The following is a 25,300-nucleotide window of genomic DNA, read 5'->3' as shown; positions in this document are numbered from 1 at the left end:
AAGAAAGCGAAGAGGATCGAGTGATAAAATAGCTTCGTAAATATTAAAAGATATTGCTTTGATATAACAATTTGCTAAGGAGTATTTATTCGTTTTGATATGATACGTGTATGAGTGCATTGATGTTGTGTACCCCAACTCAGTGCTCAAAAGGAATTGCTAATATCTACACTCTAAGTTTTAGCAAAGTAGCTGAATAGCACTGATTAAGGCAAATATATAACGAGAGCCCTCTGTAAATGTAGAGCAAAATAGAAATGATTACTGTATATTATTAAGAAGTACATGTGCTGAATAGTGAGTGAAAGTTGAAATGGTAAAATACAAAAAATTAGAATAAATTAAAGATGTTGTATGCCTAAATGAATTGTAAACAAGAAAAGTGGCGATGTTATGATTGGGCGTGAAAAACGTCTGTGGTGTAGCTCATAGTTGAAGTTGTGAGAATAGCACGAATTAATCATATCTGCTGTATTTGCTTGGCAGACTTGCTATCGAACGGTTGGAGGGGCCTCCGTATTTTGATCTGCCTCGCGAGTATTTTGGGTCATTCTCGTTTTTAGGTCCCCGGGGGATGAAACTAGAGAGAATTGACTTGGCTCCACTTTCAGCGGCCTCGTTTAAGGTAGCTGGGGGGACAAGACTTTTGATCCATAGTGATGCGAGGAACCATAAACAAATTGCAATTCCGATCATCACGCCAAGAATGCCAAACCACCATGCAATACTGGTGTCCTGCCCTGGAACTTTGACGTTCATACCGAAAAGACCAGTTATTAGGTTCAGTGGTACTAATACAGTACCTATCATAGTCACTTTACCAAGCATTTCTGTGACTTTGTTGTTGGAGTTGAAGGATTCCACTTGAAGTTGTGCTAAGTAGTTGGTATGTGATCTAGAAAAAATCTTTTCATAAGCTGATAAGTTTTGATACATTGTCAGTAAATGATCCTGGATGTCACCTAGATACAGCGCGATATCACCTCTTGGTTGTGTATTCATTTGCAATTTCTGCATATATTTGACATTAGGGTCACTGCTTGAAGTTAGATTTGCTATGTTGACCTCAGACGTCAATGCAGGACCGATACCATTAGCCTCATCTTGACATCTCTTGGCGAACATTTTGATGACATCTGCTTTGCCACTTAGTAATCTCATTAAAGTCATCGTTTTGCGCCTACTTTCACCGATCCTTTGTAACATCGCAGCAAAATCCAAGTCTCTTGCCATAAACACGGAGTCTTCAATTGAGTCCGCTTCTAGCTCTATCGATCTAATAACTGGAGCAAAACTATCGGTAATATCATCAATCAGAGCATAACAAAGCCAGTCAGAGTTCACGTCGACATAATCTCGCAGCTGTCTCACACGTCTTCTAACATTAGCACAATGTGAAATGGGTCCAAAGTGAAATGTCAAAACACCTGATCTAAATACAACCACATATACATTGATTGGCTCTAGGAAATCTTCAGATTCGTTATCATTTTCAAATGTATGGAAACAAACAAAATAGTAGGACTTAAATAACTCCACTTTCTCACGAGTTTCTTGCATTCTAATATCTTCAGCAGTCAAAGGATGGATGCCAAAAGCCTTTGCAAGACATCTCATTTCATCATCAGTAGGATAGCTACAATCTAGCCACCACGTTGGCTCTCCGCCCCTGAAGAGGTCAAAGAATGACTGCCCTGGTGTCACTAAGTTTGCTATATCTGTGGCATGTATCGTTTCTTCCATTTCTGATGAGAAGAAAGAAAATCTGTCAGGAGCTTTAAAACTCCCGTCTCCGTAGAATTGGTTTTCGGGAGTTTGGGTATAAGCTTGGGGTTTTTCTTCGTATGGCTCATCTTCACCTTCAATCTTGTTATTACCAAATGAGACACCTTGGGGTTGGTTAGAATCAGGAGAATTGGATGAGTTACTGTTAAGGGACTCAGATTTGGGAGGAGAGAGGTCTTTTCTTAAATGTTTTGGAGTATATTTGAGAGCTGCTTCTGACATATAAGAATTAGCGGATGATGAAGAGCCAGAGGCTTGAATTCCGTTTGAGCCACTCTTCTGTGCACTCAAGGAAATTTCACATAGCTTTTTCTGTTCGTTGACTTGCTCTGCAAATTCCTCTAGTTCGTCAAAGTCTATGCCATTAACACGGCTATGTAACTGTGGAGGCATAGGGAAGCAAACATCTTCCTCGGTCTCTTGAGACTCTCTGGATGCCTGAGAATTGTCGCTACTAAACGATGCCCTCGTAATCTTACGTTTGAGGTTATCATCATCTACCGACTTGTGGGAAATGCTTCTCGAAACAGCAGCCAAGTTAAGCCTATTTGAAGATGACACAGCAGAATTCACGGAGTTATGCCTTGACATGGTCCTCTTTAGCGGTTTCTTGTCTGTAAGTGAAAATGTATTGGACTGTCTTCGAGTCTTTGTTGGTGGAGAAGCCGAAATTGCTGAGACATTCTTCTTCAACTCACTATTGTCGGTTGTGATTGTCGCAGGTTGGACAACTTCCTGGTGGTTAACTGTGTGGGCCAATCTAGAAGGTCTCGCATTAGAATTTTGTAAAGCTGTAGACCTTAATTTGTGGTGGTCCTTCCCCAGTGGCTCGCAATCAGAGTCTGCCCCTTCAATGTTCATAAAACCAAAATCTTCATTAGCTCTATCATCAAGCATCATATGCCTCGCATTAAGATTGGAACTCCCAGGAGAATCCTGGCCTAACCGCGGAGGAACACTAATGTGCTGCCTGTGGTCATACAACTCATTGTGATCCTCAGTGTTCATGGAAACCATAGACTCTGCCACAGAAGTGTGCGAAAGCTGCGGAGAGTGCGGCTCCGATTCACTAGAAGAAGACATCTTGGCATTTATTCAAGATTTCGTGTTCCTTACCAGCTACTTGATCCTTTGATACCGTCTTATTATTTCTAAACCGTGCCTGTAGTTGTCGTTGTGCCTTTCGCTGTCCTATTGTCCTTTATATATATCTGTTTAGCACCGGCACAAGTTGCATCACAAGGTCCCGCTATAAACCTATTTCATCACTCAAGACTCTTGACTGCCAAATTCCAGCAAATAGCAAGCAACTGTCAGCAAAAGTATGCCAACCTTATCTATGAGCATCCAAACCTCATCGCTGCCAAAAGGTCCCCCCCCCAGCCTCGTGGTGCCCGGTAAGCTGGGGAAAAATTTTATTATGTCGTTTTGTGTGCTATAGCACAATTGTTAGTATACAGCCTATTGCCAAACTATATTCTTGCCAAAGTTGCAGTTCATTATAGGATGTGATTAATATAGTCATTGTCGCAGTAATTTTTACTTTAATTTGTAGTATATTTTTGTGGGCTTTGTTTTTTGCTTTTTTACATTTCTGCTGGTTATTTTGTGGAGTTATATTGCAATTTATTCTTGAAATACGTAAATACATGAAGCCAGCTTAGTAGTTTGGCCAATAACTTGTCTTCGGTTGTGGGCTCTGGGATATACGTGAAGATGACGATGTTGGTGGGGCTGGGAGGTCCTCAAATGTGCTAGACAGCAATTGCGCTAGCGTTCCGGGTGATGGTGCGGCGCTGATGTTGTTTATATGAATCAGGGAGAGTCTGCGCTCTCTGAGAGCTTTGGCGATATCAGATCGTTCTACTATTATCCTTTTGAGGTCATCAGACATCGTTATTGATGTATCGTGATATAGTTATATATATAAAAACATTTTTGGCAGGGAAAATATGTGCAACTCTAACAATATAGAGATGCTTAACTGAAAAAATATGTATATTGGTCCACCTGCTAATAGATATATATAAATTGAAATAAAAAAATGAATTTGGGTATAGGAGCAGGTAGATTAATTTCAACACTACATAATACATACTCAGGTATCAGCTTTGTTTCATAATTTTACGACACCTTTTCCCTCCTCCATTCATCAACTAAACATTAAACGGTGAACTCAATAAAAATTAAATAAACATATATATCTATGTGATGCTCATCTATAAAATAATACACTGAACTGCTATTACCATTAGTAACATGGTGAAAATGCTTTCAATCAACAAAGACTCGCTGGTTCCATTGGCTCCATTCGTCTTCGCCTCGTTTTCTTTTTTGTTACTTGTTTTCCTAGTGATTGGAGTGACAATTTTAGGTCCTTGCCATCTTTGACCATATACATCGAATATTTCGAATTGTACTTGTAAAGTATTAGAATTTAGAAGCTCAAGAATATGACCTCTTTTAACTTGAATTCCAGTCTTGATTGCCTTTGCAGGTATGTCATTTTCAGTTTTGCCACTAATTTCGAGGTTCTCATATTTATCCAGACACAAAACGTTCCTCTTAAGACCAATGGATTGACCTTCCAACTCTTTATGGAGTTGATCACGATTGGGCAAAGCGATTTTCTTATATTTCTCTTGTAAAGTCACAAAATCAGGTAACATTCTTACAGAGCCATCGTGATTAATCTTTACTAGACCATAATTATTAGGCTCTTGACTATACTCATAGACTAACCCTCCACTGAAGACTGTGTACATTTCCTTTGAGTACAAGACTTCAACTTCGCCAAACTGACGGGGAAGAACCCTATTGCAACCAAACTCAGACAGCATCACCGGCTTTGTATAGTTCCTATATGCCTCAATTAGTTTATCATATCCAGATGTCCTAATTGTTTGCTCACCACACCATTGGTACGAGTTGACACCGTAGAAATCCACGGAGTCATAAACCTTATTAGAGTTCGTAGAGCATTCCAGGTATTGAGACAATGAAACCCGATAGTTGAGGTCATCCGCGGCAGAATAACCAACAGGTATTAATCTATCACATGTGATTGCAATATACTCCTTAATATCACCTATTAACTTTTTGACGTAAATAGGAGAGTTAGTTGCTGACTCTTCATCATTAATAACTTCATTACCAGCAAAAAATCCTAAAGTATTATTGTATCCCGAGAACTGTGACACAACTTTAAATACATGTTCAAGATATAATGGATTATATGTCTTCCAAGGTTCATACCGATTGAGATGCTGGTTTGGTAATGGCGAATTCACATCCAAAATGAGATATATACCAGCCATTGACAACATACTCATGCATATATTGTGGTCGAGATCAGGGTTGATCGAATAAACACGTACAGTGTTTATGCCGAGCTCTTGAAACAACACAATATCCCGAGCACATTTCTTGGGATCTGATAGAGGATCCGATTCACCATTAATGCCCGCAGCTCCTCCCGGTTGATAATCCACACCCTTTATAAAGAAAGGCTCACCAGTTACAGAATCAACAAAATGCTTGTTTTGTATAGTTATCGGATTCAAGTAACATTGCCCAACTCCGAGAAAAAGCACCCATAAAATGAAGACTTGCATTGTAGTTGACATCTAATATTAACTACCTTTTTGCCGTTGTTTAAACATACCAGTGCTCAATATTCTGAAATAAGGTCCCCAAAGTAACTGATCAAGCGGCGATACTTTCAGTATTACTGTTCTTCAATGCCTCCCAATCAAACTGCTCTGCTTTTTATGACACAAAAATAGAGTTTTGATCAACCAAACCGACCACCCATCTAGCGTCCTGCTAATACCACCTAATAAATTTCTACCTTAGGCAATAAACCCTAGGAATCTTGCTATATTATCTTACTGGGTGATAGTTAGGACCATATTAACCGGGCATCCGAATCGCCTGCTTTGTGTTCAATCAACCTTGACAGGGTACTAGCTCTCAAGAAACATACTGCTGCGAAGTCTACTCAATCATAGGAGGGTACAAAGCTATTAAGGATCACTTAATATAGCTTGTATCTCAAGTGAATTAAGTTTCCGCACTACGCAACGCTTTCTGCAAAAATTTTCCAGCTTTATGCGATGCTCATCGATTTTTTTTTTCACTTTACAAAAAACTATAGCAATACTTGAAGGTAGTAGTATAACATAACTGTCCATGAATAATATAATAGGTTACCGTGCATACCTCTTCAGTAATACTAACAATGGATACGCTACTTTTCACCCACTTGCTTCTAGCCTCGCCACCTGATGAGTTGGACCGCTTGAAACTACACACTGAACAGGATCAATGCATACATGCTTATGCAAGAAATATCTTAGAAGGTAATTCGCACAATGTTGTCGAGGATATATTGAAAAACGTTGGAACATTCCTTGATGCTGATGGAGATATTTTGGCCGCATTGGATAGCTACACTGATAGGATTATCAGTGAAGACCTAAGCAAAGCTTTGATCCTTGCCATTGCATCATTACAGTTGTTCGCTCAGAACAATTATACTGGTCCCAAAGCTGACCTAAACATCACAAAACTGATCTTCAATATTGATGAAAATGAGATGTTACACAAGAGCTTCATTTCATTGCTCTCTTCAGCTGGTCAAATGGCTTACGAATATATGGATGATCCAATTGCTCTGACTCTCGCTCTGTTGTTATTGGAGAAAATAACTAGCCAGAAGTCCTTGTTCAACTACCAAAATGATGATGAATTACCACCAACGGTTGAAATCAGTGAGGACCAGAGTCCATTTGATTGCATTGCTCATTGGTGGAGAGCCAGAGCTTTATTGGCCCAATTGTCAGTTTTACCGGAAATGTATGGTGTCCAACCAGCAGTAGTGGCATCTATCTATGACAACATAAACTTGGTTAAGAACATAAACTTAAATATAGAAGAAGTTTCAGAGGAGAAACTAAGAAAAAGCTTATATGTGATTTACTATCTTGAAAGCGTTAAATGCTCTCTTATGATTAACACCGAACATCATGCCTTGCCAGCATTAACAAAAGTTAAAAAGTTAACAGATTTTAATTTTGTTCTAACAGGTGCTAGAGCTAAAAGAACCAAATACCAACAGAAGGCCGTATCTGGTCTATTAATTCTTGCGAAATCAAAATTCTTCAGCAACCAGCCAAAAGAAAATATATCAACTCAACCAGATGTGTTACAATTAAATTCAGAAATATTGCTAGAAAAACCCACTTATGAAGATATTGCCAATGAACCCTTAGATGATCAGATATTCAAGAAGCAAAAATTTGAAAACGATGGAATTGTAGAGGATAAATTACTACCTGTAGCCATTAGACAAGAAAATATTCCACTTGAATTACAAGAGATCGATCCGAATGCCCAACCTACACTTTCAGATTATGACAATATCCAACTGTTACTACGACTATACACCTTAAGACAAACCTCTCCGGCTTTTGATCCTCTTGTTGAAGAGGAGCTTGGTGCGCTAGTCGGTAGAATTATTTACCAGGAAGGACCAAAAAACTGGACTATCTTCTCTAGAGCACTATGGGAAAGATCTGTGATTGAAACTACTAAGGCCAAAACTATCGAGAGGGGTATTTTACAGATGCAATCTTTAGTAGAAGAACTAGGGTTGAAAATATCAACCACTTTGTTACCTAAAGCAACTGATCCAGAGTACGAAAGCTCTATGCCAAGATTAAAATACATCCATCAAATTCCATTCATACCAAGATGGGAACTAGATGCCAAATTAGCTGAAAAATATATGTCTCTTGGTGTTTTGAAGTCGGCTGTTGAGATATATGAGCGGTTGGGAATGAGCTGTGAAGCTGCGTTATGTTATGCTGCTGTAGGTGATGAAAAGAAAGCTGAACAAATGTTATTGAACAGAATCGAATCCACACCTAATGATGCCAGGGCCTATTCTATACTTGGTGACATAAGACAAGACCCCTCTCTATGGGAGAAAAGTTGGTCAATCGGTAAATATGTCAACGCCAAAAACTCGTTGGCTAGATATTATTTTAACCCACCACCAAACGCCAATATAGAAAAGAATTACGGTTTAGCTTTGAAACATCTGAATGATTCCTTGAGACAGTACTCATTAAGCTTTGAAACTTGGTATTTCTATGGTTGCATCGCTCTTGAGTGCAATAAAATGGAAATAGCTGCCGAAGCCTTCACTAGATGTACTGCATTAGATCCAACACATGCTATGTCTTGGTCCAACCTGAGTGCTGCCTATGTCCAACAAGGTAAACTAAAGGAAGCACATAGCTGTCTGAAGCAGGCTATATCCAGTGACTCTCAAAAGAACTGGAGGATATGGGAGAATTTCTTGTTAGTGTCTGTTAAATTAGATGAATGGGAGGATGTTTTAGCTGCATGTAAGCAACTGATCGAGATCAAGAAGGATAAGAGTGGGGAACAGGCTATTGATCTACCTGTTGTTGAAAAATTGGTAGAGCTCCTTGTTACATCAGATTACCCGAAACCAAATGAGGAAGGTGAGGTTAAGTTTACATATTTTCAAAGGAGTTGCATGGATTTTATTTGCAATACACTTCCATCCGTTATTACAACTGACGCAAGATGTTGGAAGTTAGCTGCAAGGGTAGAGCTGTGGCGTAAGAGACCTTGGGCTTCCCTAGAATGCGAAGAGAAGGCATATCGTGCTGTCAGCCATAACCCAGACATGGACGTCGACGAGAGAGTATGGAACGAAGTTGTCGAGGTTTGTAGCGATCTAGTTGCTGCGTATGAGTCTCTGGGCGAGATGGAAGGCAAACATGGCGAGGGCAGTTTAGTCTGCAAAGATTGGAAGTATAAATGTAGGTCCACAATCAAGGCATTGATGAGCAGAGGTAAGAGCAGATGGGAGGATACAGACGGCTGGGAGAAGTTACTCGAATTACGTGAACAATTGTAAACCATCTCTTTAACGTATAAATTCAATTAAATGATACATATAGATGTAATATTATATATTATTCTTATAGATCCGAACAGTATACTTTCATAAAATAGAGAAATACCTTTTAAACCACCTTTAAAAGAAAGAATAGGCAATCTATCAAGTTTAGGGACAGAGATTATCGCTGCATATCACCTGGACATGCCACAATACCGTTCAAATCTGTGGGCGAGAGATCTACATTCAACAAACACCCAGGAGGAATCGAAATTGCGCATAACCCAACACATTGAATCACACCAGGTGAGACTAATTCTTATGCATAATTGTAATTTGTAATCTGTAAGACAGGCATTTGCACATACCTACCTCCCACACCTGGCTAAGTGCCAAGGCTGGTTATCTAGCGGACAGGCATCTCTCGTCTTAATCCACTTGTTTATACAGTGTAAATGGAAGGCGTGGTTACACGTACCCCACGCGGCCACACATTCGTTATCTGTATCAGTCATTGCCTTCGGCTGACACTCTATACACGGTTCCATGATGTGGTTCCTACAGATCGCACAGTTATCCACAGCTATGTCCCACGACCAGAAAGCAACAGCAGTCCACTTCTTGATCTGAAACTTCTTCTTGGGAACTTCCTCGGAGTCCACTTCCATCTGGTCCATCTTTGTACAACTGTTTCTAGTCTTCTTGCTCCTATACTACCCCAGATACGAGGACAACCTACCTCAAATCAACCACTCGATGCTGTTATAACTTCAATCGATGAGGTCCCAGAAGGTCCTGAGAAGCAAGAAATTTTATGGCAAAGGGTTTGAAAAATCACGTGACACGTTACTCAATCCCCGAGAAACTCGAAACTGAAGTTCTATGAAGTTTTGCGAAACTTTCTGAATTGAATTGAGTTCAGGCTTGCACCTTATTTGACCAGCGTTTGAGAGATGGGCGCATATTTATTGCTGGTTTCCTTCTCTAGGTGAGGTACGAAGGGAGTGGCTTTTTGTAGTGCGAAGGGGGTTTTTTTGGTCTTTTTTTATATTGAGGATGAGCAGAGAGGAGAGTGTGAGTGGGGCAAACGATGTGTCGTCGTTGTACCCGCCTCCACCGCCATACATCAAGTATTTCACCAGTGAGAATGTGGAGAAGTTGAAGGAGTACAATGAGAGGAGAGAGGAAGGCGAGAGTGCAGAGAATGAGCTGGATTTCCTGATACCACCGCCCATGCCGTCCTCTGGCAGCTACAGGGCGTTCGGGAGTGTGTGGCAGATCAAGGACCATCTCCCAGACTTGGAGACCATGGGCATAACGCAACTGTACAAGAAGACAAGCGAAGGGGAAGCTGAAGTGACAGATTACCAGTACAAGATCAAGGAGCTTAGGAGGCTGTCGTACTCGTTGTTGCTCAATTTCGTGGAGTTAGTAGGCGTGCTAAGTGTGAACCCAGAGTTGTATGAGAGTAAAGTAGAGAATATAAGGACTATCCTGGTGAACATCCACCACTTGTTGAACGAGTACAGGCCCCACCAGTCCCGTGAATCCCTAATAATGCTCCTCGAGGAACAACTGGAACACAAGAAGCAAGAAGTGGCCAATATAGAACTGGTGTGCCAGCAAGTCACCGAAAAACTGAAACAGGTACAGACTTTGCTAAAGGAATCACAGTCGCAGTCGCAGTCGCAGTCGCAGTCGCAGTCGCAGTCGCAGTCGCAGTCGCAATTGCAGTCAGACTCTCAGTAATAAGTAGTAGTACGCATTTATATATATCTATTGTAACATTACGCTCATCAAACAGCTAGTCAGAGAACTTTACAAGCCTATCCTACTTGGTCAGACAATGGACACTCTTCTATATTAATATAATGTGACTCCTACTCCCACAAATAGTACCAGTTATGCTCTTATATTGGCTATAGTCGTTCGCGCAGGGTTATCACTAGGGTAATTGCACAATGCAGGAATTACTAACTGCATTGTTTTTGGCGAAGAATATACCGCACACACAAAACGTATATCACTTTCATAGCTTAGTTAATACATTAGCAATAATTTTTCCTCTAACGAACCGCCGCACGGAGAGAAGAACGGTGAGGGGTAAAGCTGTGAGACTATCTCATTTTTTTCCGTGCTAATATGCAATGCACAGATAATGTCGTAGGGGGCTTCGAGAAATACTTTTATTATTCGAAGTTGGTGAGATCTGAGATAAAAGCGTCTTTTGAATTTCAATTTTTCCAGATTTTTCCACACTACATTTCCGTAGGAGTCGCGTAAAAAATAAAAAAATAAATCAAAGACAATTGAGAGTTGTTCCGTCTACGCTCATTTAACTGGTGTCTCTTCCAACTTGCGATTTTGTGCAATTTTTTTTCAACGAAGGTGGGGTCAAAGGACCCCTCTATGCTAACAGCTTGCCCATACTATTGTGATTGTCATGATAAGGCAAATCATTTTATTTTGGCAGCTCTTATTTGGAGATGAGGAAAGAAGCCAGATGGACTAAAAGACGTCATCTCCAACTGATCTGTTGCGTCAAAAATTTTTTTTTGTCAATTTTTTTTAGTCATATATAACTGTGAAATGGATAAAGATGTAATTTTATAGCTTTCGCCCCATTGTGTGTATTAAATATTTTATAGCAAGTATTGCTGGTATCACGAGTATATAAAATACGGCAAAGGATGAGTTTTAAAATGCAGGAGCTCTCTTCCGCCGAGAGCTCGACGAACTCGCTTTTCTCTATGAAGTCTATATCCAGCATGGATATCAGCAGGAATACTACGCCGAGACCCTCGCCGCTGGGTGCTGCCATGAGTACGAACGACCAGTCGTTCCTGTCGTTGGCGTCCATTAGACGGGAAATGGATCGCGAGTCCAAGAAGGACAAGTTTATTGTCATCCTGGTCGGGTTGCCCGCCTCTGGGAAGTCCTCCATCTCTTCGCATCTGATCCAGTCCCTAAAGAACAACACGGCGACCGCGCATCTAAGGTCTACTGTGTATAACGCCGGCAAAGTGAGGAGGATGCTGTGCAACGGCGAGAAGAAAAAGTCTATACAGATAGCCAACGATCCCTCTGAGGACTTGTTCAACCCTGCTAACGCCGAGAGGAAAGAAGTCTACGCCAAGATAACGTTGGAGAATCTGATTAACGAACTGGACTCGGATATATGCGACTTCGCAATCTTCGACGCCACAAACTCGACTGTGCAGAGAAGAAGCTTTGTGTTCAGGGAGATATACAAGTACAACGACCGCGAGGGCGCTAACTTCAACTTGATACCGATCGTCTTCCAAGTGACGTGCTCAAACCAGGATTTCATCAGATACAACATCCACAACAAGACTTTCAACGAGGATTACTTTGACAAGCCTTACGAAGTCGCCGTCCAGGATTTCTCAAAGAGACTCAAATACTACCACTCTCAGTTTGTGCCCTTCACAGAAACTGAGTTCAACACGATTATTGAGTCCAACTCATCCCAAACAGCTGGGAAACCTAGTCTCTACTATTACAACATCTTGAACGCCGGGTTGGACCCTTCTAAACAATTCCAATTGTCTTACACCAGGGAATCGGAAACGCACTCCATGATCGTCAAAGAAACTTTGAGAGTTATATCCCATTTTGTGACGAACTACTCTGAACTGTATGGCTATAGCTACATTAATAGGGTGAAGAATTTCTTTGGCGAATCCATCAATACAGTAGTCCAAAAACCTAGCTGGGTCGCAAACTATATTCCTGGCAAGCTATCAACTTGGGACTACTCTAACAAATTGAGACACTTGGCTTCATTGAAGAAAATTGTTAACAATGACTACTTCAATGAATTGAACTCCATCATCAACTAAGACGTCCTTCCGCCATTGTAACCATCTACCGCACCCTCAACAGGGTGTAAAACTTTACTCTGCTATAAGCAATCAAATCAAATCTGTTTGTTTGTAGATTATTTCTTCAATCACGAGCTTATGAACAACCACCAATTTTACGCCATTAATGAGAACCACGAATTTTATATTATATATTATTTTTGTTAAATGCATAATATTTTTTATTTATTAAAAGCAAGTAAATAATTCCAGATAATCAGTCCTGATAGTATAGGGACATGGATGAATATTCGATCCTATGTTCCTATATCACAGATCTAATACATCCTTTTCTATAAATATTCCAAAACCCGTCTATAAAATAGCTGTAAACTGATAAAAATCAGTTGTCCTTCAACGCAGGGATAAATCTTGGGTATAAATACCACACTATTGTGAAAGCGACCACCATACTCCAAGACATGAACGGTACGATCTCTTCACCACAGCTGTGGATTATCAAACCAGTTAAATAAGGCAAACCTGCACCACCACATCCTCCGATTGCCACAGCTGTACCCATACCACTGATATGCAGTTTGGGAGGTAGGTTTTGTAAGGCGACAATACTTGCATTGGGGAACAATGGCCCAATAAAAAACCCACCAAAGAACATCGAGACAAACATACAAGCAAAGTAGAAGATCGATGAGTAGTTGAGTAAACCTATGGCAACGAATAAAGAAAAGAACACCACAGATAGCCAACTGTAGGCATTGCTTGCATTATATTCAGTTGAAAATAACCTCTTTGTAACAAACCCTAACAACAATCTTCCTAAAGTGATACCAGACCAAAATGAAGCTGCAACGTAGGACATCCCAATTCTATTATCAGACTTGGTTTTCAAAAGATATGTGAAGAACCAAGAACCCGTCGTAATCTCCGCACCGAGGTACAGAAACATGTAAATAGAGTATAACACCACCACAGGATTTTTCAAGATCTGGAATAAACTTGTCTCATCAACTCCGGTATCAGCAGTTTCATTACCATCACCATCCAGTGTACTCAAGTAATTATATTTGGCTGTTGTCTCAAATTTGAATGCAGGGTATATTAGTACCAACCCAGCTGTACAGCATATCAAAGGAATTAAAAAGAATAAGTTCCAATGTCCCCATTTGACAAAATAGGACACTGTTGGTGGTGTTATCATGGCTGCGGCACCATAAAGTGCATGCAGGATGCCCATCCATTCGTTTTTGTTCTGCGTCAAGTTGCCGATAAGCACGTTTGCTGCTGAGTCCATCACACCCAGACCCAAGCCCAACGGGAAACAACATATCATGTAGATGTAGAAATGGGAAGGTTTCATAGCCATGACCAGAAGCGGTACTATACAAAGCATACACACGATGACCATAGCACCACGCACACCCCCCATCCTGTGCACCTTTTCATTTAGTAATGACGCACAGGTGTACCCAGATAGTTGGATAAGAAAGATATTTGAAACTGTAAATGTAGATATGTTGTAATGCTCAGTTAATGTCGGAAGTAGTGAACCGGTGGTCTGGTCGTTAAGTCCGAAAACAAGAAACATCACCAAACAGAATGCAACTTGATATCTAACCATGGGAAGCTTTTCATAATCTAAATCATATAATAGTATATCATGGCCTTTCCAATTAACCTCACGTACCACAGCTCTGCCTTCCACTTCCTCAATCTCTCGCCTCTCACCATCCTTCATAAAGTATGAAGTAGCACTAGCATCCGCGTTGACCTCATGCAGCCCGCCAAGCTCATACTCTTCCTCGCCTGACACTTTACTCATCTCTCAATCTAAAAGAAGCTCGATAGTCTTTGAATTACTGATCCTGACTTGTGATATGATCAAGCTCATCGACTTTTTATAGGAATCCTCGAAAGGCTTCGCCTTGAAATTTCAACTTTTTCAACTTTGGCAGCGATGAGCCTAGAAAGTCTCAATTGCTATGGGTAGATTGATGGGATGTTATTGGATGAAAACAATTAAACTCTAATTGGAACAGTTGTAAGTAAAGCAACATCTATTAATTGCCAACTGGGGTTGCCCTAAACTCGGTGCATTACATCAGTTGTTGGCTAGTTTATGACCAGGAAGGATCACAGGAATCCGACTGGAAGTTTTCAAGCATTGTAATATTGAGGCTCTATGAATTTCTCTCCCAATAAGAATATGCCTGCTGGTTCGGGTGGTAATGGGCAGGATAGGGTGCTACATAGGACAAGTTCGTCAGCGGGTAAGAATGCAATGAAAGGTGTGTTTAGTCAGCCGCATTTAAGTGGTGCGAACTCTTCTACGCATATGTACATACATGACTCTGCAGTGAGGCCCAAGCTTACAGCAAAGTACTCGTATGGCTCCACTTATGCAGTGGGATCACAATGGTATGATTTCAGTAGCTCTAACCGGGGACCGTCTAATTCTTATGGGTCATCTTACGAAGACAAATTTATTATGGGGAATGCTAATAGGCGGAGGACAGGAACTCCATATCAAGGTAATCAGTTTCACGGAACACATAACCATGCTCATAGTCACTCACAATATTCAAGTAGTCCACACATCTCTTCAAGCAGAAGCAAGAGCTCACAGAAAAGTGACGCCAAGAAGTCAACTATAAAGTTTCATCATAGGACGAATAATGAGATATCAAGCATAGATAAAGTCAACGACCCATCTATGCAAGGGTTGATATGTGCTGGTAAGACACACTTGGGGTATTACAAGTTCTCTACTGTTGATAATTCCATGACTTGTGTGCACGACTTCATCACCTCAAATAATAGGAACACACCAAAGGGTAACTCATGGATATTACCAAATCTCTCAAAAAGGACCAAAGGTGCCAAGATCAGTAACATTGCAGATGTGAAATGTGGATTTCATAATTATAGCAACGTGATTGCCATTTGCAACAACTCAACAGACATCTCATTGTATGATCTCAATAGGACAACACCAGCAGAAGATCCAATGATACAAATACTATCCGGACATACAAGAGCTATAAATAGTTTTGACTTTAATATGTCACAGACAAATTTAATAATTAGTGGAGGACAAGACGGTTGTGTTAAAGTGTGGGATATAAGAAGTGATTCCATGAAAAGACAAGGAAGAAGTGATTTAAATATCAAGACAGCTAATGACTCCATAAGAGATGTAAAATGGATGCCATCTCATAATTTTGCTTCACTACCTAGTTCTGCAGATGGAAAAAGCCTAAATATCAGTAGTCCAGGGTATACATTTGCATCAATACATGATACGGGTGTATTACTGAAATACGATCTTAGACAAACTACACAGGTGGATAAAAAAATCAACGCACATAGCGGGCCTGGCCTTTGCCTCAACTGGCATCCTCATCAGGACTATATAGCAACTGGTGGTCGTGATGGTAAGTGCTCTTTATGGTACGTTGGTGATCGGCGATCCACCGATCAAAGCCCTTATTCGACTACTTTCCTTTCATCTAATGCTACAACCAACACTAGCAGCATTGGTATAGGGTATCCAGGTAATCCAGTTGCCTCGACATTTATTCCCGAGACAACTATAAATACAGGTTCTCCAATAACGAAACTAAAATTCAGACCAAATTACGATAAAATTGCATTGAACTCGTTGATTGCACTTTCCTCAATGGGTGATGAAGCTGAAGTGAATATATATTCTCTCGCTAGAAAATACATTCCAAAACATCTATTAACAACCGGTAAACCTTCACTAGGTTTGGTATGGTGGAATTCAAATTTAATATTCAATGTTGATAGTGCAGGATACATCAACGGTTGGGATATCACAAATGAACCCACTGTACTAGATGAACTCCCTAAGAATATCGTAAGATGGAGAGATGTTGATGGAAGTGGTCTCTTATTTTTGAACCAAGATACTGGTTCTTATGAAGTTTCTGACCAAGACGAGCTAATTGATTTACACACTTTCCAAAAGCAATCATCATCAACTGTAAAGGGAGATACAGCTACCCCAGGGATTGGACTTATGGCTAATATAAAGCGTGGTTTAAGTCACAACAATGTTAGCCATTTTCCGACAGAGAGACCTATTCCAAAACGTTCTGCTTTCTCAAATATTTCCAAGGTACCAATTTCTTCGTCAACTCAATCATCGGTTAATAAGTCATCAACATCATTATCCACCTTGGCTACTCAAGATGAACTGCTGGAAAATAAATTCTTAAAGTCTCCTTTAGTAATACCATTTGAATTGCCAGAGGCTTATCAGTATAGTAGAGAGTCTAAAATAATGGAACTGAATAAGAGAAGCTATATACCAAAAGTCTCATCTGTTAGAGGATCGAACATTGAAGTTTTCAAATTCTTAGCAAGAGAGTTGGAATTCTCTTTCAGACAGGACAAGAATAATGAAGATGATGCTGAATTAAGTAGGCAGCAAAGTGTTAATGAAGAGAATATAAGGTCAGATCTCATGAAAAGATTTGATATCTCAGAAAATGCGACATGGGCAAATATAGTAAAGGATAAATCGAACAAGACCAGAGAAAGAGCTAACTCAATTTCTATTAAACAATCACCAATTGTTCTATCTGATGAAAGCGAAATAAAATCACCAACAATTCAAAAACTGGAATCCGGTGATAATAATGTTAAATATGAATCGAATATTACAAAGGAAATCCAACAGGAGAAAACCAAGAATTTTAATCCAGAATACCGAATCAATCTACTTTTAGAACTCGTCGAATCCAGTAACCACAATGCCTCAGTGTACTCCATCATAGATGACTTACCGAACTTCAAGATATGGATGCTTATCCGTGATTCTCTTCTATGGGATATAAAAATGTATTCTTCTTTTAGTGAAAATGAAACACCGGAAGAGTTAACTGGAGGGCAATTAGAATACCCACTAACTAATACCAGAAAGCAATCATTGGTATCTGACCTCAGCAGACTCGGCACTAGTGAACTAAGTTCTGATTATGCCGAGCATCCACATGCTTATCATGGAAAATCAGACTACTCTAGTGACGCTTCTGAAGGTATAAAATCGCCTGTCTCGAAGCTAGGTGAACAACTCAAAGGTGAAGAATCTAACAAGTTTGTATTAGGACGTAGGCTTTCAAGCATGAGTCCTAAAAGATCACCTGATATACCAAAGTTAGCTGCTGCATTAAAGATTCATAGGCAACGCAATGAGAATAACCGAGAAAGCGAGATTGAGTCCAGCGCAATTGAGGAAGAGGAGGAAGATGAGGAGGAAGATGATGACAAGTTTAATGACGATGAGGATTTCAAAGGCCCTGCTACGACCAAGGACAATACTATCCACAGCATACCGATCCTCAATAAGAGAGAAGCCAGGACTTCATTTATTGACACTTTTATGACTAATGAAAACTCACCAGATGCGTTCCATAATGTTCCATACCTAAATAAAAATCAATCACCAGGGTATGGTTACTCTAGTCCTAAGAATAAGAATGGTCCGTCACACAGTTTTGCCAACACACCCTCAAAGCTAGCGTTCTTGAAGAAATTATCGCCACGGACCATGTCCTCGCATTCGGTTACGCGTGCTCCATCATCGGACTGGCATGTGGAGCACGATCCTACGTTACAGGTCCCGCCACCTGAGAAGAAAGGTGCCCCAGACAACTTACCGCCCTGGAACACGACTAAGCTCTTGCGCCAAATTCATGCGAACGCCTTAGAGATGGGCAACGTGATACTCGCGGTCAACGTACTGATCTTGTTCCAAGACGTCTACAACATCGCCCCGATAAGCATCGTGAAGGAGAGTGTTGTGCATTTCGTGCGCCTACTGCACCAGTACGAACTGTTCGAGATCGCCGCCGCGATACTCAAGTACTGTCCCTGGGACGACCTCCTGGGTCCCGAGGGCGACCAGTCCACCGTGGAGATATTCTGCGAGCGCTGCGGCGAGCTGATCACCAACGAACAGGGCAAAGACCTCCCACACGGATACTGGTACTGCCAGGCCTGCAGCAGAACGAACACCTTGTGCGTGGTGTGCAACACCCCACTGCGCAAACTCACTATGGCCGCACTCAAGTGCGGCCACGAGGGCCACTTCGAGTGCTTCACCCAGTGGTTCATCACAGAAGGCATGTCAGAATGCCCAGCAGGCTGCACCGCAGCACTCCTATAGCCACACGATATATACACCAACGTATACCCATCCTAGCATACCGCTGGGCTTATATAGGTAAAACCCATCCTCATCACGTGAACGTATTATATGATTGCAAATTTTTTCGCAGCCAAAAGTGAAAAATTTGGTGGAACAACTGGGAAGTTGCGATTTTGGCAGGAAAGCTACGAATGGGCAATTGCAAGTCGATGAGCTGTACTGTCGGGCTGGGCGTGTTGGTATATATTGGTTGGTGGCGGGCTGGTGGGTAACAGTTTAGCTGCGGCAAGGAGTGCTCCAAGGATATCCCAACGAAAAAAAGAATAAACGACCGAGTGAAGCCATAATGTCTGTGGATGAAGTTACCAAGAAGTTTGAAGAGACTGTTTCTGTTGATGGACCAAAGACTGTGCTTTCGGATGCCAAGGATTTTGAGGTGAAGCACCCATTGAACACCAAGTGGACGTTGTGGTACACAAAGCCAGCTGTTGATAAATCTGAGTCCTGGTCCGACTTGCTGCGTCCGGTTACATCTTTCCAATCGGTGGAGGAGTTCTGGGCGATTGTTCAGAATATTCCAGAGCCACACGAGCTCCCACTAAAATCAGACTACCATGTGTTCCGTAACGATATCAGACCAGAGTGGGAAGACTCTGCTAACGCTAAAGGTGGTAAGTGGTCCTTCCAAGTCAGAGGCAGAGGTGCAGAGATCGACGAGTTGTGGTTGAGAACATTGCTAGCGGTCATCGGTGAGACCATCGATGAAGAAGACTCCCAGATTAACGGTGTTGTCCTAAACGTTAGAAAAGGTGGTAACAGATTTGCATTGTGGACCAAGTCCTGCGACAAGGAACCTCTATCCAACATCGGTGCCAGATTCAAGCAAGTCTTGAAGCTCGCCGACGAGGACACTCTAGAGTTCTTCCCACACTCCACCGCCAACGATAGACACTCCCAACCAACCATCACTTTGTAAGATAGCTCAACCCAAAAATACCTCTCTGCTTTACAACCTCACATCAACCGCTGCATCAGTTAATTACCATTTTAACATGCACAGTGTGCTCACGCATTTGACACACAAGTATATTAAGAAATTTTTATTAAGTAATATTATAGTTTTTTTTAGAAACGTAGTATAATATTTTGCTCCCATAAGTACTATTTGCGTTTAATCTTATAAAAAAACATAAAAAAACATGACATTCAAAATAAAACAATACAAAATGATTAAACAATCAAACATTATAACGAAGTAAAACAACGAGAAACAATAAACTTAAGAAATATCATACTAACATTCACGAGAAGCCTATTTCTTATCTTCATGGTATATGTATTTTATTGTCTATAGATATGCAATGATGGAACTAAAAAAAAATCATATGAACGTACTACAATTAAATCTATCAATTAATCGTAACAAATTAATCATATTGGTGTAACTTTTAATGAAAAAGAGCTGAACCATTAGACTAAACGTGAAGGCAGGTAAAATGATAATCTCATTAACCCAATATGCTCAAAGAATTAAAATCAAGTGTGTTTAATAGAAAAGTTGTGGTTGGGGGGACGATGAAAAGCGAACATCAAATTCGTCTCTGGCCAAATAGTTCTATTCAATTTGCTTGATCGTCTCTGTCATTGTTGCCATTACTATCTTGATCATTTTCTGTTTGGTTTGTGGAACCTTCAATCGGTTCATTTGAAGTTGAAGCGCCCTGGTTGAAACTTGCTTCTGAATTTATAGGGAAAGTGACAACATTACCAGTTGGGTTTCTATAACTACCCACACCACTAGCAAACAGTTCACCAGCTTGCTGTCTCTCTGTCTCTTGTCTTTGTCTTCTTTCCTTCAATGCACGAGCTATGGTATCCCTTAATCTTGAGCCAGACGTACCATTACCAGACTGGTTATCGTTAGCATGCTCTGCATTGGATGAACCTGTAAAAGCTTGATTGGCATTGGATCTCCCTGAAGGTCTCAAACGATCTGCAAACCTGCTCATAGCATTGAAAAAGGAACGTCTAGGAGAGGTGACACGGTCTGGGTTAGCTGTGGATTGATCGACCTCGTTAGACCCCGCCGTACTAGAGCCAGAGGCATCATTATTTTCGGAACTAGAATTGCTTCTACTATTTGGAGCATCATCAACTGTACCTGCACTGCCGGATGTGCTGAAAATTTGATCAAACAGTGATCTAAGTCTGCTGTTTTGCTCTGGTGGACCTTGCTCACCATTAGCTAAGCCCGGGTTTATGAATGTGATAGGTAACCATTGTATTTGCATCGGTGTTCTAAATGTGAGTGGACGTGGTGGTTGTGCACCATTTGCGTTTTGGGCTGGATCAGTTGTACCCAGCCCTGGCGATGGAGGAAATGGAATGCTATTTCCTAACGCTTGAGTGTTCACATTTTGACTTCCTTGGGGTGCTTCACCTGGATTCATTGGCCTCAAAAAAATTATGCTTGTTCTAGAAACAGTTACATTATTATTGTTTGGGGAGTTTGTGGTGGAGTTTGTGGAATTGGCGTCATTAAGTTCACCCGTTTGTAAATTAACACCACCTTGCGTTGAGTTTTCCGTAGCTTGTGAAATATTATTCTGATTAGCAGCTCCATCCGAAGTAGCATCACTATTGACACCCACCTGTCCATTTGCCTCGTTTGGGTTATTATTATTCTGACCTTCTGTGGCATTGCCTTGACCTGTTGTATTATATAGCATACGACGGATAGCTTCAAATGCTTCCATATTACTTGTATTTTCGTTATTTTCCCTTTGCTCTTCTTCTTCAGTCTGCTCGGCAATTTTTTTTCTACAAAGTGGACATGAGTTTTCTAACCTAGTCCATTCATAAAGACAGCTTCTGCCAAAAATATGTCCACAAGGTATTTTTACTGGTGAATGTAAGTACTCCGGGTTTTGTTCTTGAGTGGCTTGCGCTTGATCTTGTCCTTCAGTATTCTCAATAAAGGCATTATGGGTACTTTCATGGCTTTGAGAACTATCTGATTCCGACTGGGGATTCAATATTGAAGATATAGTTGTACGTTCATTATTATTGTCACTTATTCCTGTCGCAGCCATCAATGAAGAGGGTGTATTAGAGCCAGTTCTCGGTAATTTGCCTTCCCCTGTAATATCATCCATACTATCCTCATTACTATTCGATTCGTGTTTTCTTTTCTTAGAGTTTTCTGCTGTATCTTCCGGTTCATCCACAAATTTATCATAGCATATACTACAAGTTGTCTCAGTCTTGTCTGGCAACTCTTCAATCTTTATCACCGGTAGTTCTTTGAATGCCTCATTAGTAATGCCTTTCGGTCTATTCAACATATTCTGAAATCTCCGCATAGCAAGCTCTGCAGCAATTGTGATAAATGAATTTAGTCTATCGGGAGATGTCAAAGGCACATCTTGAAATGATAATATTAGATCAGGACTATCTACGGCATTACCAAACGGCATGGCAGCCGGTAGGCCATTAACACCTGCTGGTAAAGGAAGTGTATTACTCCCTTGAACATGAGCCTGACTACCATTACCACCATCTTGAGTAGCCGCAGGGTCGACAGTACCATTACTGGCGTCTGCAAGACCCTGTGGTGTGAAGTATTGGTACTGAATACGAACCGTTACATTACTTCTTGGAACATTATTGTCACTATTTTCAGTGTTGCCAGCAGTAGCATTTCTACCATCGTCGTTATTGGACCGACTACCGTCATTAGGCGGGCTATTATCTTGCTGCTGTTGGTTCTCCATTTTTCAATATCACAAAGTTTCTATTATTTTTTTTTAATGTTTAACAGATCTGCCACACTTATTCTTACACAATATCGCTTACGCATAAGCACAGGTATATGCTCTTGACTATCTAATAATTCTTTTTGAGCAAGCAGTAATGCAATCTTATCATAAACACTAAAAAATCCTTTCTGGACTCCGAAAATGCTTTTGCAGTTGTCAACTTCGAGACCTCGGCACCTTTTTTAAAATACCAGGAATTTGTACGTTAGGGCCTGACCTGGACTCAACTACTAACTATTCAACGCTCTGGAAAGCAGAAATAACCGCTAAATACAACAGGATCAAGATAAAAACTACTACCTTCAAGTTGCAAATGAAGCTGCATTTGCACAGCCCAAGCTGATTTGAAATTCAAAATCATAAAATACGTACAAATTACGTAAATTTGATATTACGAGAGTAATAGCTATGTCACGTGAAACCAGAACTTATTAGTTGTAACCTAAATATAACATATGTATAGATTTGTAGATTATATATAAAACAACAGATGAATATGATTTGAGCCTTCCTACATACCAGCATACCAAGTTAATAGTACAGTATAGTTTGTGCCGCATTCACTCCTTGTAGGCCAAACTAACATCTTATAATAGCATGGAGAGTAGGATGTTAAACACCATGATGACAGAGATGGCGGACACGGGTACTTCGTGAGCAAAACCGGCATTCTTCTTGGCTCTAGTTGATGACGAAGAATTGCCTGCTGCAGATGCCGTGTTTGTGTTTCTGCTTGTCCTAGAAGAAGTCATTGTGGTTTTGGAACCCGCCGATCCAGTGCTGTTTGTAGAGTTGTACCCAGAGAATATATTGCCTGTAGTGGCATAAGAAGATGGGAACTCAGTGAAACTTGCAGAGTAACCAGGTGCCTTTACAGCACTTGGAACATTCTTAACAATGGCTTCAATATTTTCTGCTCCGCCGTTGAAGTTTGCCTGTGCGATAGATATCTCCATGTCTTCAAGATCATAAACGATGTATGCATTTCTTAGAAAGTTGTCACCCAGTAGGATTCCTGGCTCACCTTGTGGCATAAATGTAACATAACAATTATCATCGTCACTTTTTTCGATAAATTCAGTATACTTGATGGAGATAAAAGCACCACCGAAGTTAAAAACAAGTTGAGTATTGTCGTTCTTAGCTGGACAGTTCTTCAGCTCGATGAATCCGGTCTGTGGATCAACAATACCCTTTAGTTGCTTTGCAACTAGACTATGAAGATCAATTGGAAGGTAGGACACTGTGGTACCAGAATCTAACAAAGCTGGCATCTTTTGGTTATAAATTGTAAATTGTCCCTGCGAGTTCTTCAAACCCATACCATCCAAAGTTATCTCTAGCTGAGTTGTGTCATTGATACCTTCAACATATAGAGAGTTGACTAAAGGTAGCGTACTCAATGAACCCGTGTATTTACTGTGATCAACGGCACCAAATAAAATTTGACCATTAGTAGCATTGGTGTCATTCAAGAACAGAGAATACGCAACTTTCTCAATGACATTTTTTTGTTTCAGTATTTGTGGGAAATTTGCATATGTTGGTTTGCTAATATTGTCGATATCAGCATCACTAGCATTAACTGGTAGGTAATCACTGACATTGAAGTTGTCACTCAATGCAGGATTGTAGGACTCCAGTGCAGGTAAACCTACACCTAACACACCTGTGCTACTATTAGAAAAGTTTGCTACCGCAAAGAATACATCTGCTATGCTCAAGTTACCTAGACGAACGTCATCAGTACCCCACAAACCAGATGCATAACTGTTGTCACCATAACTTGTGAAGAAAGGAGTGGAGTTGGATTTGAAGGAAGAAGATTTCTCGAGATCAAATAATGACAGTGATTGACAATCAAGTGTTTTAGCAGCAGCCGGAATTTCGGAGGCAGCTGTTGGGTAAAATTGTTCCGCATCTCCACTATCGTCTCCATCATCTCCACCATCAGAGTCAGTGGCTGAGGAAGGGGAAGCCGATGCAACGGAACTTGCACGCTTGGCAAACCTGTTGCTTCCTAGCGCGTCTAGATTCCTGGACTTATTGTCAGAGTTCTTACAGTAACCGTTATTAGAGCCAATCACCCACATATCTGAAGAACCAGTATCTAATAGCAAAGACACATTTTGTGGTGGTGTACCAACCTCTAAGTTAATAGAGTAGTAGTTTTCTTGAGCAACAAGTGGGAATGCTACGGAATCATCACTAGCTCTTTTTCTTAGCTGTCTAGCAGCAGAGTGTGTCAATGGAAGTTCTTCATCTATATCGGCTCTATGCTTTTCAAAGTCTAACTTCAAATACTTTTCAGCAGCAACTGCATTAACACAACCTGCCACCAGAGCAACGTTTTTCAATTTCATCTTATCACAGCTCACAGTTTTATATTTCTGGTATGGGGCTTGAATAAACTTCCTGGGTTCGCTGCAAGAGCAAACTTCTTTACTGATGGTTGGAGAATTGCCTTTTTATATATACGCGTAAGGGTTCTGGGTGTTTTAATTGAGAAACGGCACTTGTGAGGAAATCATTGATTATATCACCATGGTATTTTGCAGAAAAAAGCAATCATAAAGGGGGATTTACCCAATGTCCACACCAAGAGTGACCTGCACAGTTGCAGTTTGTACTTTTCAATTTCGTCAGAATCATGGATCACCAAGCAATGATTATCACTGCACTCACCAGCCAAAGATCACGTAGATCAGATAAAAAAAAAGTAATCAAATCACCAAGCGGTCAC

At 40.7% G+C, this 25,300-nt stretch overlaps 11 protein-coding genes across 11 annotated transcripts; 5 read left to right on the top strand and 6 right to left on the bottom strand.

Annotated features, from left to right (window-relative positions):
* Positions 1-456: 456 nt before the first annotated feature.
* Positions 457-2,868, bottom strand: ALR1 (Mg(2+) transporter ALR1; the record flags this gene model as incomplete). Its single annotated transcript, XM_445759.1, has 1 exon — positions 457-2,868. One exon carries the CDS (start codon positions 2,866-2,868, stop codon positions 457-459), a length of 2,412 nt encoding a protein of 803 aa, XP_445759.1.
* Positions 2,869-4,004: 1,136 nt separating this feature from the next.
* Positions 4,005-5,411, bottom strand: GAS4 (1,3-beta-glucanosyltransferase; the record flags this gene model as incomplete). The annotated part of the gene is made up of 1 exon (XM_445758.1): positions 4,005-5,411. The coding sequence occupies one exon, from the start codon at positions 5,409-5,411 to the stop codon at positions 4,005-4,007; it is 1,407 nt and encodes a 468-aa protein (XP_445758.1).
* A 614-nt stretch (positions 5,412-6,025) lies between these two features.
* Positions 6,026-8,740, top strand: EMW1 (tetratricopeptide repeat-containing protein EMW1; the record flags this gene model as incomplete). Its single annotated transcript, XM_445757.1, has 1 exon — positions 6,026-8,740. One exon carries the CDS (start codon positions 6,026-6,028, stop codon positions 8,738-8,740), a length of 2,715 nt encoding a protein of 904 aa, XP_445757.1.
* Positions 8,741-9,090: 350 nt separating this feature from the next.
* Positions 9,091-9,399, bottom strand: HRT1 (SCF ubiquitin ligase complex subunit HRT1; the record flags this gene model as incomplete). The annotated part of the gene is made up of 1 exon (XM_002999489.1): positions 9,091-9,399. The coding sequence occupies one exon, from the start codon at positions 9,397-9,399 to the stop codon at positions 9,091-9,093; it is 309 nt and encodes a 102-aa protein (XP_002999535.1).
* A 379-nt stretch (positions 9,400-9,778) lies between these two features.
* On the top strand, positions 9,779-10,471 carry MED7 (mediator complex subunit MED7; the record flags this gene model as incomplete). The annotated part of the gene is made up of 1 exon (XM_445756.1): positions 9,779-10,471. One exon carries the CDS (start codon positions 9,779-9,781, stop codon positions 10,469-10,471), a length of 693 nt encoding a protein of 230 aa, XP_445756.1.
* Positions 10,472-11,424: 953 nt separating this feature from the next.
* PFK27 (6-phosphofructo-2-kinase) lies at positions 11,425-12,585 on the top strand (the record flags this gene model as incomplete). The annotated part of the gene is made up of 1 exon (XM_445755.1): positions 11,425-12,585. One exon carries the CDS (start codon positions 11,425-11,427, stop codon positions 12,583-12,585), a length of 1,161 nt encoding a protein of 386 aa, XP_445755.1.
* A 364-nt stretch (positions 12,586-12,949) lies between these two features.
* On the bottom strand, positions 12,950-14,386 carry BSC6 (Bsc6p; the record flags this gene model as incomplete). The annotated part of the gene is made up of 1 exon (XM_445754.1): positions 12,950-14,386. One exon carries the CDS (start codon positions 14,384-14,386, stop codon positions 12,950-12,952), a length of 1,437 nt encoding a protein of 478 aa, XP_445754.1.
* A 360-nt stretch (positions 14,387-14,746) lies between these two features.
* On the top strand, positions 14,747-18,757 carry RTC1 (Rtc1p; the record flags this gene model as incomplete). Its single annotated transcript, XM_445753.1, has 1 exon — positions 14,747-18,757. One exon carries the CDS (start codon positions 14,747-14,749, stop codon positions 18,755-18,757), a length of 4,011 nt encoding a protein of 1,336 aa, XP_445753.1.
* Positions 18,758-19,085: 328 nt separating this feature from the next.
* On the top strand, positions 19,086-19,715 carry CDC33 (translation initiation factor eIF4E; the record flags this gene model as incomplete). The annotated part of the gene is made up of 1 exon (XM_445752.1): positions 19,086-19,715. The coding sequence occupies one exon, from the start codon at positions 19,086-19,088 to the stop codon at positions 19,713-19,715; it is 630 nt and encodes a 209-aa protein (XP_445752.1).
* Positions 19,716-20,358: 643 nt separating this feature from the next.
* Positions 20,359-22,512, bottom strand: SAN1 (ubiquitin-protein ligase SAN1; the record flags this gene model as incomplete). The annotated part of the gene is made up of 1 exon (XM_445751.1): positions 20,359-22,512. One exon carries the CDS (start codon positions 22,510-22,512, stop codon positions 20,359-20,361), a length of 2,154 nt encoding a protein of 717 aa, XP_445751.1.
* Positions 22,513-23,144: 632 nt separating this feature from the next.
* On the bottom strand, positions 23,145-24,920 carry MKC7 (aspartyl protease; the record flags this gene model as incomplete). The annotated part of the gene is made up of 1 exon (XM_445750.2): positions 23,145-24,920. One exon carries the CDS (start codon positions 24,918-24,920, stop codon positions 23,145-23,147), a length of 1,776 nt encoding a protein of 591 aa, XP_445750.2.
* Between the last annotated feature and the right edge of the window lie 380 nt (positions 24,921-25,300).

Source organism: Nakaseomyces glabratus, chromosome E, assembly GCF_010111755.1.
Source record: "Nakaseomyces glabratus chromosome E, complete sequence".
Classification (NCBI taxonomy): Eukaryota; Fungi; Ascomycota; class Saccharomycetes; order Saccharomycetales; family Saccharomycetaceae; genus Nakaseomyces; species Nakaseomyces glabratus.
The sequence above is the reverse complement of the archived record's forward strand: the minus strand, read 5'-3'. Positions and strand labels throughout refer to the sequence as shown.